The sequence below is a fragment of the Chenopodium album genome, chromosome 6 (assembly GCF_948465745.1).
Source record: "Chenopodium album chromosome 6, dcCheAlbu1.1, whole genome shotgun sequence".
Taxonomy (NCBI): Eukaryota; Viridiplantae; Streptophyta; class Magnoliopsida; order Caryophyllales; family Amaranthaceae; genus Chenopodium; species Chenopodium album.
In genome coordinates this window covers 4,135,901-4,153,491 of record NC_137839.1, presented here as the reverse complement: position 1 = coordinate 4,153,491, position 17,591 = coordinate 4,135,901, and the positions used below count along the sequence as shown (strand labels likewise).

At 33.1% G+C, this 17,591-nt stretch overlaps 2 protein-coding genes and 1 pseudogene across 2 annotated transcripts; all 3 read right to left on the bottom strand.

The window, feature by feature from the left end:
• Nucleotides 1-1,155: 1,155 nt before the first annotated feature.
• On the bottom strand, nt 1,156-8,820 carry LOC145636530 (DEAD-box ATP-dependent RNA helicase 37-like; annotated as a pseudogene).
• Nucleotides 8,821-14,292: 5,472 nt separating this feature from the next.
• LOC145634337 (auxin-binding protein ABP19a-like) lies at nt 14,293-15,051 on the bottom strand. The gene has a single exon (XM_081685759.1). It carries the CDS (start codon nt 15,011-15,013, stop codon nt 14,387-14,389), a length of 627 nt encoding a protein of 208 aa, XP_081541885.1. The 5' UTR covers nt 15,014-15,051; the 3' UTR covers nt 14,293-14,386.
• Nucleotides 15,052-16,406: 1,355 nt separating this feature from the next.
• LOC145634336 (auxin-binding protein ABP19a-like) lies at nt 16,407-17,328 on the bottom strand. The gene has a single exon (XM_081685758.1). The coding sequence runs from the start codon at nt 17,278-17,280 to the stop codon at nt 16,651-16,653; it is 630 nt and encodes a 209-aa protein (XP_081541884.1). The 5' UTR covers nt 17,281-17,328; the 3' UTR covers nt 16,407-16,650.
• Between the last annotated feature and the right edge of the window lie 263 nt (nt 17,329-17,591).

Here is a 17,591-nt window from a genome sequence, read left to right as displayed (position 1 = left end):
ACAGTTCCAGATTGAGGAGGAAGAGAAGAACTTGTTGAGTGAACAGTAGATTTTACCTTTCTTATTCATCGTCTATTATGGAGGCAGCGTGCACAGGCTGTGCTGTATTGATGCTTCTCCCTGCAGTTAATGGAAGACGGGGCTATGGAGTATCTCTAAGAATATGTAGAGCATTTCACCTTTCACAGTTGAGTTCATAGAAGAAAATAAAATACTTGTCTGCGCAATATACATAATACTTGTATGTGATGAATCATGTTTATGGGAAGGGGCATTGTAGGTGAATTTTACGAGGAATGTTATAAATAGAACGCGTTAGAAAGATACAAAATATGAGAATATTTTGTGATAACCTCAGCTGCAATCTGTTTGTGCCTTCTCTGTAAACATGTTGCCAGATCCAAGGCCTCCAATTGCCACCAACTATGTAATCTCTCTTTTTCCATACCTGTAAATCCGTGTAATTGCAGTGATCTCCAGTTCTCCACCATTAACGTGTTTCCTTTGTTGCAATCATCAGGAGAGATTTTGATAGAATGATAGCCAGCAGAAGATGCATTAAAGAAAAACCTTGTACTTTCGTTTCCATAATATTCCTTTTTCTTATCATTTGAGGTCATAATTCTTTTATAATTGGATATATAAATCATATAGCTAATTCCTCAAAACTGAGACAATTAAAACGTTCTGCATATCATTTAAGGGCATAAATTATAGACTACCAAATATTGGCTCTGTTAGAGTGATTGTATGCACACTACTCAGAATGTTATTTTATAAACACGCAATCGGATTTCATACTATTCCTAGAAAAATAAGCAGCCAGCAAACAATTAGATGATCTAACAAAGATTTCATATATCTCAAAATATTGTTCCAAGCCAATGAGCAATAGTAAAAAACATAGATATACCAACCACCTTTACAAAAAGCTCCAATTAGTAGTCCACCCCACCCAAAGCCTAGTGAAAGTTAACTATAACTTTGCCTCACAACCGTGGTTGGTTCGAATAAAGCTCCATGCCAAAGTTGCATTTACATCCTATTTATCATTAGCTATGCATATCACTGATATCAGAGAGCACGTAACGATGCTATGCAATAACAGTTTTAACAGGTCTGCCAAAAGATAGATTAGTTAAGCAGATAACTGGATCAATCCCAGCCACTGGGTACAATATTGTCGTAACCATGAGTAAATCCATATTCTGGAGAGTTGTAAGGATCAGCAGCAGCAGATGTATCATCAACTAAAGGTTCAGCACTTGGAACATGGTCAGAGTAATTGTTAGAGTAATCAGAATAACCAGAGTAGCCATTAGAAGCTTGATTAAAACTTCGGTAATCACGACCACCAAACTTGTTACTTCTGGAACGGCGACTACTGCTGCCACCTCCATATCCATAAGATGAGGGTGTCTCAGCAAGCCACGAAGGTACTTCTTGGTTACTGTCCTCCATAATCTCAATGAGTGCCTTGGAGATTGACATGTTCTTGTCATTGAAGAAAGCAGTTGCAAGACCTGAATTACCAGCACGTCCTGTTCGACCTATGCAATGAACATAGTCATCAATGTCACGAGGCAGGTCGAAGTTGATGACGAGAGCCACACATGGAATGTCCAACCCTCGTGCTGCAACATCTATCAGTTATTGTCCTAATAAATATTAGAATAATTAGATAATGAGTGAGGAGACAACTAAATCAACCAAAAATGGCAAAAAAAGCCATGGTCATTACACAATCATAAAAAACTAAAGACCATTTAGCAGCAAATTTTACTACAATAAAACTGCAAAATACGGAGTAGCAGTGATCTTTTTTACAGACTTCATCCAAAGATATAATTGCAGTTATGAAATCCTTAACACAATATGTCAAATGATAAAATTTGAAGTTACAAGAATGGTTGTGAAGTGCGAAACATAATCAAGGGAGTTTTTCAGTATGCAAGGCTAATTACTTAATGCTCCGTACAAATTTTTCATTCAAGCATTAATCACAATTGCAGAAAATTCTAGTAGGTTGTCAACAGACAAGATAGTAAGCTATCAGGATTCATGGTCATTAACACATAGAGGAACAAAAAAACCAAATTTCAGTTGAGTTCTCCTAATGCTAGATTGCTAGTACAAGTGGATAACAACAGAAAAATTAAAAAGAAGAATCAGTATAACACGGATAAGATTGATTACTGACCCATTTTGCTTTGTCACCGTGTATTGCTGTTGCTGGGAATCCACTGCCAGACAACCAGTACTCAAGATCATCAACTCCCCTCTTTGTTTCAGCAAAAACAATTGTCAAAGCATGCTGCAACAGAGTGTAAATCATAAATCTCAATTTTATTTACTACAAACAAAAGGTAATTTTCAAATTGACTAGTTCTGTAAGCATTAATGCTAACCTTTCCATTAGTTCCATTCAGCTTCTGAGACATGAGAAGATTCTCAGATGCTGTCTCTTGTCAAAATCCCTAACAAACTCTGTGTTATGCTTGATGAGATCAGTGCTTGAACCAACTTTTCCAACAGTAAAAAATACGTAATTTGTAAGGAAATCAGCCGCAAGCTTCTGCACAACATTCCAATCAATATTGGTACATTCTAGACCATATATAAGGGAAGAAATAATATGGTCAAGTATATACAGGTTGTATGCATGATACATGCCAAACATTAAAAAAAAAATGAAGAAGAAGAAGCTTCAGTAAGCTTTAGGCATGAAAATTTAATGAAGAAAAATAATAGCATAAATCTCAGGCATCTTTGTTGTTGGCCCTTGCTGCATCAGCATAACAGCACAGAGCCAATTTTCCCATATCCCACCTTCATCATGAGAATCTCTAGAGACATTGGGGTTATGCTGATATTCATGAGACCATGCCAACTAATGAAGGTCAATGAACAAGTTCAGCCCATTCAGCTGACCAAATTCTGCCACATCTCTATCAATTGCCAACTCAAAGTTTCTTTCCTCATGCCTCACAGTGAGTCATCAACCATTATTGTGTTTAGGACAAGTTAAATTCAAATCAACTAACTTAGTCTACAATTCTACATACAAGCACAACACCATTTGTTTCTTGTTTCGGAGATCTAGCCACTTTTTTACATAACCTTGCACATTAAACTATCAAAGAATAAGATGTATATGAGAAAAAAATTCACTTTGAACACTCTCAGGCTCTCAGCTATTCAGCCACATAGGCAAGATCTAATTAACTAAGCACCATTCTGTTGGATATCTACTTTTACTTCATACAAAACATGAACTTTTTGGTCAAACAATGTGTTATGTGATACTTCTTGGTACTTGATACATAGTACTTTGTTTTAGCATGTGATTAGTTATTCAAACATTTAAATACAGAAATAAATAAAACAATCTACTGCAACTGTCAGCAACCAAAAACACAGACAAAAACAACTCCTACACACACCCAGGACCTTCCACCTAAGCTGCGCAGGAAAGGCACTAGAACATTAAAATTAAAGGGGGAGGGGGTAAAGAGATTTTTATAAGAGCTAACCTGTACTTCAGTAGGAAATGTGGCACTGAAAAGCATAGTCTGTCTTGAACCTGGCGGAGGCATATCCATCTGCTGGACAATCCTAGGCATCTGAGGCTCAAAACCCATATCCAGCATTCTATCCGTCTCATCTAGAGCCAAATACCTGATCATACGAAGAGACACTTTGCCTCTCTCAACCATATCAACCAGGCGACCAGGTGTGGCCACTAGAATACCAATGCCCTTTGCCAACCTTCGAAGCTGTATATGGAATAAAACATACAGTATTAACTTATTTAGTGACAAATTTGTACAAATTGACTTAAAATATCTAAAACCAGATCAACCTTCAAAAAAGAATTTACCAAACAGCAATACCAGAGGAGCACGCAAACTTAACTGCCCACAAGGGGAATCAAACTACAAGACCTAATGACTAGCATTATCTAACAGGCAGGTTTGAATATGAATCACAAATAAATGTATAAGCATGGAATGACATTCAATGGCACTTCAAAATGGAAATAACAGGCTCTGGCGGTAGTTACATGATAACATAATGGTAATGGGCAACATATAAGTTACTGGAGTTCTTTTTTGGTACACTTATGATAGTTTGATACTATTATATTTACACATGCTTCCATGAACAATTGCACTATTCTACTAGTCAATGATATCTACTATTTTAGTGTTTCTGTAAATGCAAGTTACGGCACAAAAATCTTATAGCTCAAATGCAAATATTTAAACATGTGAGAAAAGAAACTTGTAAAAACAAACAGCAAAGGAGCCAAGGAAGAAATCGCTGTTAACAATAAAAACTTCATTTTCACAGCCAAGGAAACAAATCCATCCCATAGTTCGCTCAATAAAGCAAAAGGGAAACAAGAGGAAAAAATAGCATAATCTTCCATACAAATAATAGGAATGCTCAAGATACATGCTTATGCAGACATGATTGTGACATTATTGACACTTTCTACTACCCCATGATGTCTAGTACTACAATGCTTATTATATACTGCACAAAAAAGGCAAAGAGATTAATTAATAACTTCGTAGCTCTAAAGCAAATGCTTAATATTTAAACAAAATATGAGAAGGGAACTCGTAAAAACAAGAAGAAATAGGAAAGTGAGCTAGAGAAAGGTAATCCTTTACAAGTATAGAAGCACAAAAGAGATTCCTCTTCCATGGACAGGGAAACATATACTACATAACATTGCTCACTCAACAAAGCACAATAGAAATAAGGGAAAAAGTAGAGCACGTACTTATAACAAATTTTTAAATAGATGACAAAATACAACTGAAAATGTCCCAAATCTTAAGCACCAAACACAGATAAATAGTTATGTAGACCTCACACTAACAAGCAATAAACTATGATCTTCCTGGAAGAACATGAAAACAGAACATGCAATTTCCAATAAATACTTTATTCAAGAATATTAAACAAATCAAGATGTTGGGATTAATATACCTAGTCAGCCATGGGTGTGCCTCCATATGCTACAACCACCTTAACTCCTGTCTGATAAGCAAACTTTGTAGCCTCATCATGTATCTATAAAAATAAGCACACAAATTACACAATCTTAAACCAAAACACAAATTCAAAACCCAATACAAAAACACATACTCAACCAAAATTATCACCTGAGAAGAAAGCTCCCTAGTCCCTAGAAGGAGATAATAAGGGCAACAGGACAAAACAACCTATCACTGCCACTACCATAAGACAACGGAGCCTCTTCAAGATTCCGGCAATGATCGGAAAATAAAAGGTGGCTGGGTAAAGCACAAGCCATCACATCCCTGCCACAGAATTGACATACTTGCACCTCCTACTTTTCTCATTTAAAATCAATGTCAGAAAATGTAGTTCACTTGATTTGGTACATTTTCACCAGGCCACTCACTCCAACTGGATGACTCTTTCATGACCCAAACATAAACATTGTATATCCAACCCAGGAAAATTCATGTCACTTTGCATAAAAAAACACCATTATTTTGACCGACGTTTTTCCTTAGCTTCATTTTCTTTATGTTCTACTTTTCGACACGCTTCTATGTAAGCGGAATGAAGAAACATTCCTACCTTATTTGCCTCATCCTTAGCTTTTTTTAAACTATCAGCACTAGGATCTGGGGTTAAAAGGGTATTTTTTAAAACCAATTCATCAAACATAATATCAACACAATTTTGACTCCAACACAAAATTTCATTACACCAGTTATTCCCAAAATTTTCAACATCTCTATATTCCATAAAAATCTCATTTATGTCTGTCGAGATTTCCCTATAACGAGTAGCTTCACACAAAAACACTGATAAAACCCCTAAAGGTCTCCTAAAGTCGTCAAGATCCGTAGAATGATCTAGAGTAGTAACACCACTCTGAACTCTACGCACCCCCATACAAACATTTTGTAATCCCCCAAAGTCTGCATAACTCTCTCCAAAAGGCAATTCAATCACATTAGGAACAATATTTTTATAATCTGCTAAAGTTCTTGGCGGTTTAATTTTGAGCAAATACCAACTATTAGTGGGATCACTTTTCTTCCTAAAAGCAACTAAATACAAATCTTGGCATCTCACCAAAACAAACACTCCACTCTCCTCATAAACGTTTAACTCAATTTGAACAAACCTATGTTCATAAGCATTTTCAGAATAAACCCTAGTTAAATAACCATTTAAATAATGTCTATTTTCTCCAAAGACTCTCCTCAATTCTGTAATAAACTCATCATTTCTACTTCAAAAACACAGCTATGTATTACATATTTATTTAGAAAAGCGTTTTGATTTTGCATTTTTTATTGAAAAAAATTAAAATGGAGAAGGTATTTTAATGGCAGAAAACAAGAACTAAAACGCAGAAGAGAGAGAAAGAGAAAGAGAAAGAGAAATAGGAGAGAAAATTTTCAATCAGATATTTGGGCTTTTTCAATTAGATATTTGAGCTTTTTCAATTAGCTTATTCATTAATTATTGTGAAATGACATTTATAACCTCATTTAATTTTAAATCCTATCTAAACTACCTATCCCACAATTAGCTTATTGCTCATTTCACATACTCAATCACATTTAAGCTATCATCTATTTACCAAACACTTTTATATAATCAGTTAATACAATAAGTTGGTCAAATTAGTTAATAAAATCATTTAGTCAAAATCAATTAATTCAATCAGCTTCAACTTTTAGCTTTCAGCTTTCTCCCAAACAAGGCCAATATCTAATAAGCTAATTTTACCAAACAACTTTATACAAACAAATTAATACAACCAGCTAATGAAATAAGCTTCTATCAATCAGCTTTCGCTTATTACCAAACAGGGCCTAAAACAGCTAACAATTAACATCTACTCTCTCCGTTTTTAAATACTTGCTCCACTTTCCTTTTCTGGCCGTTTTAAAATACTTGCTCCATTTTCTTTTTTTTAGAAAGTTTTTACAATATTTAATTCATTTTTCACACTTATTGGATCCAAAATAATACTCTCTCTCTTCCTATTCTTCCACTACTTTTGCTTTTTACCATTTTTTATTTTCTCAACTACCCTACTATCTCTATATTTTATTATTTTATCCAATTTCTCCTAAAACTCCGCGCATGGAGAAATGGAGCAAGTATTTAAAAACGGAGGGAGCATTTACCAAATATTTTTATACAATAAGCTAATCATAACAAGCTAGTCTATCCAGCTACTATAACCAGCTAGTCAAACCAGCTATTATAACCAGTTGATATAATCAACTACCAGCTAATTACCAAACAGGGCATTTTATACGTAGTACATTAGGTAGTAGTGTGTACTGTCATTACAGTGGCATAGAGTAAGTCTCAGGCTCTCAGGGGCATTATAGGGATTTTATAGGGGTAAAGCTGGAATTTCAATCAAAATACGGAAATACAATATACTTGTACACATACTCCCTTTCAAAAAAAAATATACGTGTATACATACTCATATACAAGTATAAAAATCGTCTACCCGTTCCATTTTAAGTCATATTTTCCCAATAAACTTCGTTTTCCCGCTCGACAAAAACTAGAAATTTAGGGTTCTCGACAAAAACTAGAATAGTTGAACTGATTGGGGTTTAGGGTTTGAATTTTAATTTTCTCTTTCCTCTATTCATCTTCATCAATTGATGCTATAGATCTTTTGAGAAATTTCGCCAAGGATAGCTCGTCTTGTTAAGCGAAATTGGTTGTGCACTGTAATTTTCTCTATTTTTTTTTCTTATTCAATTAATTTCTCTTTAAATTATTAATTGATTAATTAATTCATGTGTGTTATGATTTAGTTTTATTGCTTCTATATTTCAACTATTTTTTTTTTGGTGATCCCGAGGGGCAAGCCCCAAAATGAAGAAGAAAATACAAACTAGAAAGAAAAAAGAAAGAAACAGACTCCAAAACAAAACAAACTAAAAGAAACAAAAGACAATAGATCCGTATGTCACGTGCCGACTACTTTACCCTAGTCACGCACCGTGCGCCACCCGCTTACAGTTCGTCGTAAGACGAGTCAGGCTTTCTCCTTGGCACTAACTCTTTGTGCCCACGAAGCACAACCCTTTGTGCTGCTAGATAAGTTTGCTAGCACGATCCCTTGGTGCTAACAAGTCCCTTAGTTGAACTAAGCACTCTCCCTTAGTGCCTTAGTCCGAATTTACGACTAAGTGTCGTAGACAATTGAGCACACAAGCTATCACCCTTGCTAGTATGCCCGATCACTCACTTGGCACCCTCGTGCCTTAGTTTTCCTCACACTCTCTAAGTGTTAGAAGGAAAGGATTGAGTTGTAAGAGAACACAAGTGCTTATGAAAGGCTTTTTGTATTGCTCTCAACTTGAATGTACAAATGATGCCTTGGAGCCTATTTATAGTGCTCCACCCTACTTACATAATTTCTCTAGAACGTTCCTAACCTCCTCAAATGGAGGGTTCTAGACTACAAGGATCTAGAGTGTTCCCACCTCCTTAAGAACTTCATACATGGAGGTTTTCTACAAGCTTCCTACCTAGAATGCTAAGGACTATCCTAGAACATTCTAGAACTTTACATACAAAATGTGCATACATAGAAGACCCTAGAGACTTCTAAGATGCACTAGATGAACCTTGAATATTCTAGAGACATCCCCTCTAGAATACTCCTCCAAAAGAACCTCGTAGATAGCTCCGGAACCTTCTAGCAGCTTCCCGCGTTTTCCGGGCTACCTGCTGCACAAACTTGTATTTCGGGACCTCGTCTCGGGAAACCGACACCACCATCGTCTTCCTTGGCCCAAAATACGGTGGACCCCCAAATTTGGGCCCATTTGGACTTCATTTGGGTCTCCAAACGACCCATTATTGTGTTACTGTCAAGTGGGTGTTCACTAGGTTCACAAGCAAGATGCTACATAAAGCTCTTTAGGGGGAAGTGCTTAGCTGAGCACCAAGGCAGGCCCCCTAGCCTCGATTGTTGCCTTGCTACCTAGTGACCCTCTTGACGCCCCTCCTTGGTGTGGGAGATGACCCGTGACACGTAGCTCTTTAATAAAACCCAAACTCTACTATCAAGAATCAGACGGCACCATACGCAACCTCGACACTCCCCTCAAGTCCTCCAATAAAACGGTTCGAAGGTCCTCCGAGACCGCCTCAAAGAAGACTATTTTTTCCACAGACGTTACTCCAAAATTAGCTAACCAATCCGCTACTCGATTAGCTTCTCTGTAGCAATGTCCAATTGTAATCTCCCAATCACTATTTTTTTTTTTACTTGTAGTACACCACTTTGACTGTGCTTTTAGGTAGATGTTAGACTTAATAAATGTGATATAGAATATTATATGAATAAATTAATTGACAACCGATAAGTAAAAAGAAGAATTTACGTACTATGCTTTAATTTTGTTTTACAAGTGTAATAAGTTCACCTTATTTTCACTTATTTCAAGTGTAATAAGTTCAGATAAGTCCATTTAAGTTCAGTTCAGGTTTAATAAATTTTGATAAGGGTTACGGGTTACCCAAATACAAATTACAACTAAAATAAGTTTTAATAAGGTCTAATAAGTCCATATAAGTTAAAGGTAAGTTAAGATTGGTTCAAATTAGTGAAAATAAGGTGAATAGAACACACCCTTAGTTTGTCTTTTTACGTAGTTTAATTACTTTATTAAATACATGCCATAAAATTTATTTTAATATGACTCTCAAGTCCCTGAAATTACAAAGTCTTGTTGCTGAGAGAGCCTTTACTTTGGGTTAGGCCAGTCTCGTCATTCTTGCGTTATTAAAATGATGGTCAAAGCTAACATATAAATAATGAAAAAAAAAAAAACAACAAAACAAATGTGTATATTATTTAAGAGCAGAGGAGTAACTTTTGAGACAATAATGTTTTGTATTTTAATAATATGGACTATGAAGTAATATTTGTGAATTTAACCTAACTTGAGACAATCATACTTGTTAATTTTAAGATGTTTAATAATTTATTTTATTTTATTTTATTTATTTATTTATTTATTTTGAATGGGGAGGGCCACGGGTGATTTCATTAAATAATAATAGTCATTCGGCACTTACAATTATCCTTTAAAATATCAAAATTCTCAATACAAGAATTAAACACCCCTAATCTAATGTTTAATATTTAATATAATCGATTGTTCATAAAATGTCACTTTTATATTTATGTAAAAAAAGAAAAATCAAACCTTTTAATATATTAAATTTATTTTTATGAAAGTTAAAATAGAAAAAATAACAAAGTACAAGGTACAATAAAATTGCTTACATGTCAAAAAAAATTATATTAAAACCCAACTAAAAGTTAATTAATTTTGACTTCAATTCACCTTAGAAACAAAAGGTACTACCAAATGTTTCAAAAAAAAAAACGAAAAAACAATACCAAATGTTTAAAAAAAAATGGAAAAAAATGAAAAAGCAATACAGTAGCTAAAATAAAAGAAAATCAATTAACTAAAAATTAAAATACATAAAGTAAAGAAAAACAAATTAATTCTACTCATTCTACAAGTGCAAGCTAGGGAGTAGGGGGTTCCCTCAAAAAAAAAAAAAAAGCTAGGGAGTAGGGGGTGCGGACTGCGGAAATCAGATGCTTTTTATTTACCCAATCCATCCCTCACTCCTTTTTTTTTTTCTTTTTTTTTTTTTTTTTTTTTTTTTTTATGTTCATTGTAGATGTGATTTTTGTAATAAAAAATTACACATATTAATTAATTTTTTAAGTGGAATAATCGGATTAGCTTAATTTTACAAGTATAAATATTATTTTCTTGTCTTACAGTAGCAAATCGGTGACATGAAAAGAAACTATTTCCACGCAACAAAACAAAAATCATCAATGCTCCACCCATTGAGAATTTGAGACAACCAAAACATATGAAGGTGGCAGGGGATGAAATGGTAATTTAAATTGTACTCAGTACAGTACTTATAGTCTATACCGTTGTCCATAGTACAAAAATTTCACCTCCATATTTTTTCATATTTTTTATACTACTAATATACTTGTCAAAAATTCTACTCCACTTCTTTTTAATTTGGTTACGCATACATACAAAATGAAGGAATTGAAAATTATCATGAATTTGGAAATAAGGGTTTTTTTTTTTTTTTTTTTTTTTTTTTTTTTTTGAGGGGAAAATAAGGAGCTTGTTTAGTCGACCATAAATTAAAGTGAGAATGTGGAAAGTGTAAAATTATGGGAATTTAATTACCAAGCCCCTCCTTGGTAATTCAAAATTTCCATGATTTGTAAATACCCATATAACAATTAACAACCAAACAAGTTTAGTTAATTTGTAGGAAAATTGATGTGAGATTTTAATTCACATGAAATACAAATGTCTATAGAAAATTAATTCCTTTGTCAACCAAACAAGCCCTATGAATAAATAAAATTATTTAGATAACTATTTAAATAAGTGAAATTTTTTAAATTATTACCCAAAAATGTATTTAGTAAAAGAAAATACAAGTAAAAGAATTTAGTACATCTATATTGTATTCTCTTTGGTTTGTCTCTAACTGGCAACGTACCATCAATTGCTGATGACGGTCTAAATCTTTATATACACCAATACATCATGCATGTATCATTATATTTATTTATGCACTTAATTAATTATTGTTTGGTAAACTTATGACATGGAATCCTAAATTATGTAAACAATGCAAATTAAAATTTGATTATTCTAAATTGTAATTTTACTTGAATTCATTGGAAAACTAATATCCCAATAAAATTGATCTAAACATATTTGTACGTACAAAATTGTCCATGATTATGCTACGTACGTTGTTGCTAAATTATTCGATGTGGCCTTAATACAAAGAACTCAATTACTACGAAGCTAAGATTGGATGTGCGATGCTCCTCGGCTTGACGGCTTATGAGTTATGACCTTTATCATCTTCACACACATTTGTTACACTTATTATGTTCTTCAATATGCCACCAAATTTATTTATACACTATAGGATTTAGCTAATTAAGTTTCTTGATTATTACTGTATTTGATTAGGAAAGTTGTTCTACAAATTATTGTAATACTTGCATTAATTAAATAGCTAGGACACAATTTCTAGCAAGGACATGCATGATTTTGATCTGAGCAATCCAAAATTAAATTTGGTACTTCCTAGCTACTAGTGTTCATCTGCCGCGGCTTAAGGTGATCCAAGTACTTCTTTTTGTGGCGGATTTGATTTCGATTTGAAACATCTTCTAGACAATGCATCCGTTTTAGAACAACTAACTCTTATTGACTAATTAATAAGGTAGGATTTGAAAATTTTATCAAGGAAAATAAGTCTATTATTACATCAAAGTCTTGCATGCATCGGAATTTTGAAGAACTTACGTACATTATTTATGAATATGCAGTTTCCATGGATTTGGTGGTCTCATAATGGTATACTATAATAATATGTTGTACGAAGTAAATGATAAAACCATGAACTCCCGTCGAATTTTTGTTTTACACTATTTCCGTTTTGAGTTGAATTTTTAGGAACAAAAAATTGGAGTGAATAATCTATCATAGACATGAAACTTTAGTCCTTAGCCCCTTATAAATTGAAAACCCTTATAAATATTGATGTTAATATCACAATTTTCTATGAAATTAATTTACTAGTTAAGTTTGATTGCAATTGATTTTAATTAATTAAAACTTTAACTTTATTTACTTAATCAAAACCATTTTTTTACTGATATAACGTACCACACATTTTGTTGATATTACTATAAAGTGAAAACTCATTAAATTTAAGGAGTACATAATTTGATTTTCTCCTTTAGCAACAGAGAACTTTTACCATTCAATAATGCAATATATGTATTTTTAATTATACGTAAATTTTGATGAATTTTAATTATGAGATATGCGAAAACATAACAAGAATATATTTATATACCTTAAATAGTTATGTATGAACTATAAATCAATCACCAACCAACATTGTTGAAAGTACAGTAGTATATGAGCATTATTACTAAAAAGAACAAAAAATTTAAATTAAATCAATCACCAACCAACATTGTTGAAAGTCTTGTGCAAGTCGGGTGTACATTAATTTTATTATAAGACGTTCAGTTTATTTCCTCAAGTTTTTTAATTAACTATTTTAATGGTAATTTTGACCCCCTTAAAGGATAATTTTTAATTTTTAATACATGTACATACTACAAAGGCTAAAATGATTAATTTAATCTATTTAATACATCATAAGTTTTTTTTTTTTTTTTTTTTTTTTTTTTTTTTTTTTTTTGTAATAAGATAAATTTATTATTAGAAAAATAATAACTTCTGTATTATAAATGGTAACTTTAAATACTTTTATGATAATTTTAACCTATCTTACAATAAGTGGTGTATCCAAGATTTAAAACTAGGCTATGCACAATTACATAAAGAAATTAGATAACATCATGAGATGAGTCTAATGCGAAATAATCAACATGTAAGTCAAAGTTGCAAGATAAAACACTAAATAAATATTCACATCATCCCCAATTAAGTGCCTATTTATTTCACTTTACGCGGTATTTTACCATTAGAATTTTAACAAAAATTATATAAAGTTGATATTACTCCGTCTAAACAACACATAATTGAGACAAATCCAACTGTATATATCTTACATTACTAATTTTTTTTGGCATTTATAAACTATGATAATCGAAACAAACAATTAATTTTGGAACCGAGGGACTAATAAGTAAACCTACAAGTGATTGATAAAATGCATATTACAAATTGTCAATTTGAATAGAGCAATTGAAAATCTTTGATGGGAACATGAGTAGATAGAGTTAGAAGAGATAATACTTTGTATACCATTTGCTTCAATACACTTTTTAGATTTTAACAGCCACCCACTATCCTTCAATTCCCTTGTCCATATGTATATTTTGTTAAGTCAAACTCAAAAATTAAAAAATTAACATGATTTGAGGGGTATGCAAGTGCATAGCTTCAATGTTAGCTTACAATAAATTGAACTTTTTGGAGATTTTGTGATAAAAAAAAAATATATATAAAGAGATCGGAGTAGATGATTGAATTGATTAGCCATGACAAATTAATTTTCTCAAATTATTAATAATTCATACATATAATGTGTTGAAATATCCGAAATAAACACAATAATGAGTTTATTCTCCTTATGCCAACTTAATTAATACGAGTGCTTGGATTATCATAGCTTTTTGGTAGTTACTTAATTGTGCAAATCATTAATTAAGGATTTATCACTCAAAAAAGAAATTACAAAAATTATGACATTAATTAATGTATATGTAATCAATTATTAATTAATTACTGCCACCAAATACTTTCTTAAGCTTCTTCACTTGTGCATGATCAAGCAAAGTGACCTTCTCAACCACCTTAGACGGTAGATCATTTGTAAACACCGCGTCAACTGCCTGAACGCCGGGATTATCACTGGCGAAACTTGCATACGTAACAACCGGTGTTGACCCAACATTGACCTGAAAGTGAAGAAGTTGTGGTGGGAAGATCATAATGTCCCCCTTATGTAACGTTTTGTAATATGCCGTGTTATTTGTGTTGATAAATCCAGCAATTACGGTACCCTCGACTAATATGAGGAGTTCCGCCACTCGATGAGTGTGGATTGGGACGGCTCCACCAACACCCAAGTCTGCTCGTACCATGGAAATTCCCATACCATTTAATCCTGGGAATTGAGGACTAAATGCTAAACTTGCACCGAATTTAAACATGTTAGTAGTGTTACCCGCGACACCCAGACCCGAGTGTACAAAATCATCTACCGTGACTTTAGCAGGATCCTTACAAGCGTACCCTGACGGTCCACTAGGTAGGCTCAAGTCTCCGACACAAAAGTCGAAAACTGTATCGGCACAAGAGATTGAAACAAGGAGAGAAAACGTAAACAAGATAGGAAGATTCATATTTAGTTTGGAATGAAGCTAGCTAGAGATATGCATATATGGTGATTAGAACTCGATGGTTGTACGTATATATATGATATATAGTGATTTATTAGTAAATGAGTGTAAATTAAGTAAAAGGATTACTTGATTAAGTTTATTAGTTCCTTTTTAGGCGTGTAGGGTAGGTTGGGGGTACAACATGATTGAATTGATCAGTTGAGTTACTTGTGATTTGGTTTTAGTAGAGATCTCAACAACCATAAAAATGTATTATTTTAATTACATCAACAACAACAACCATTAGTTGTTACTATGGCACTTTAATTTCTTGTATAAAGGCCTTCAACTTTTTTGTTGCTTGTAATATTTCTATGTACCAACCGGCATTAAAATTTAAAATATGCATATAATTTTAGAAGGAACGACAGACTAAAACCTTAATGAGCTGCAGATCGTGAGCTATCCGACTCGACTCAGCTCTAAACTGTAAAGAGCACGAGTGGAGCAAGGTCGTATACATATATTACACGTAGAGCGAGCATGAGTTGAGCACATGTATAAAGTTTTTGAATCAAATTGAACACTCTTTAGCCCGTATCAACTTGCTCGATTAGCGCCCCTATTTCGGAGTTATAATCATAACAATAATTGATTACTTTCCTTTTATAAGGGTGATGTTTCTTTGTTTAATTGCCAAAATTATAAGATAGGCTAAACCGTACCTTTTCTACGTATCGATCTATCTTAGCTTAATGGCTAATTAATTAAGAATATATATTGCCTTAATATAGGTTGATTTTGTTTGAGACAATTTATCCTTAATTGAGTTAGTTCTATGCACGTTTTGACTATGTAAATTGTGTAACTAAATTAATTTTTAAAGAGAACGAGGAGAAAAAAAATAGAGAGAAATACTTTTTTCATGTTCCTAATTGAAGCAAGTTTCTTATCTATTAATCTGTAGTAATTAATTATAATCTATTTTAATAGGGCATTTTTTTTATATAGCTATTTTGTGCATGGAGCTGAGATTGAACAGAAAAAGGCTGATTATTAGTTATATCCAATTAATATCATTCGAGTAATTTTGATTTACTTTGATTTGTGTTAAAGAGTGTAGGAGTACTTATTTAGAGAAAGAAAGGCTACAAGATTTCAATTATCTAGACATACTACATAATCTACTTATTTACTCAACCTAAATGTAACCTTCGTACAACACACTTTTTCTTTATAAATATGAATGAACATTTTAGCAATAAAATTTACCAATAAATACTGTACTATGGAGTAGCTTTTGAATTGGTGTTTATTCCTATTGGTGTTAGTAAAATTTACCAATAAATACTGTATTATGTTGCAAACATAATGAAAGAGAAACGGGGTAGCCAACAATAATGAGTCGTTTGTGAAAAACTTATGTTCTTTATTAATAATTTAGTACTTATTATGTATGTTTAGGCTCTATTTGTGTTTCATCAAAACAAAGAAAGCCATTAGTAAAACATTAAGAATAAACTCCATCAGTCATCAAGAATAATGGACGTTAGTTCGTTGGACAGAAATTACAAAAATTAAGCGTGAAAGAAATAAAACTAAAGTTTGATCAATTTCTTTTTCTTTCCAAATACAAAAGGCACAAATAATTTAATTGATCAATTAGTGCCACCCAACAATTTCTTTAACTTGTTGATTTGTGCATCATCCAGCAAAGTAACCTTCTCAATAAGTTCCGAAGGTAGGCTGCTTCGAAACAAAGCGAGATCCACTGCCTGGAAACCGGGATTTTCACTAGCGAAAGTAGCATATGCAAGAACTGGTGTTGATCCTACATTAATTTGGAAGTGTAGTAGTGTTGGTGGGAAGATCATTATGTCTCCCTTGCTTAAAGTTTTATAGTATGCAGTGTTTTTCGTGTCGATAAACCCTCCAATTACCGTTCCTTGTATTATTATGATTAGCTCGGCCACACGATGTGTGTGCAATGGTACAACCCCGCCTACATCCAAGTCTGCCCGTGTTATGGAAATATCCATACCATTCAAACCCGGGAACTGGGTAACAGTAGCATTATTTGCACCAAATTTGAAAGGGTTCGCGCTGCTAGCAGCCACTCTCAAACCAGAATAAACAAAATCATCAACTGTGACTTTAGCAGGGTCCTTACAAGGGTATCCTGCCGGACCATCTGGTTGGCTCAAGTCTCCAACACAATAGTCGGAAATAATAGTAGCACAAGAGAAAGATACTAGGAAAGAAAACATGATAAAAACACGAAAATTCATTTTAGATTAAGCTTGGTGATTGTATGTATAATGTATTGTGGAGAATGCTAACAAAGGGTATTATATTATTGTTATATTTTTGAGGTGGTTGTAACCCTATTTATATACAAATAGTTTGAAACTTTGATAAGATGTATGATGCACTGGTGACTAAACTATTGACGTTCCTACATACATGTGCTTGATAAAGGGGATATACTTTTTCAATTTGATGTAATTAATGGGACATTAGTGTTAATTAATCATTCCGTATAATCTTTTTGTGATAATGTTCCTAGCACGTAGTATTGATTTTGGAATCAAACAGATTT

Bases quoted from the DNA above. Each gene is read 5' to 3' on its own strand.
- LOC145634336 (XM_081685758.1), bottom strand. From the start codon at position 17,280: ATGAATTTTCGTGTTTTTATCATGTTTTCTTTCCTAGTATCTTTCTCT.
- LOC145634337 (XM_081685759.1), bottom strand. From the start codon at position 15,013: ATGAATCTTCCTATCTTGTTTACGTTTTCTCTCCTTGTTTCAATCTCT.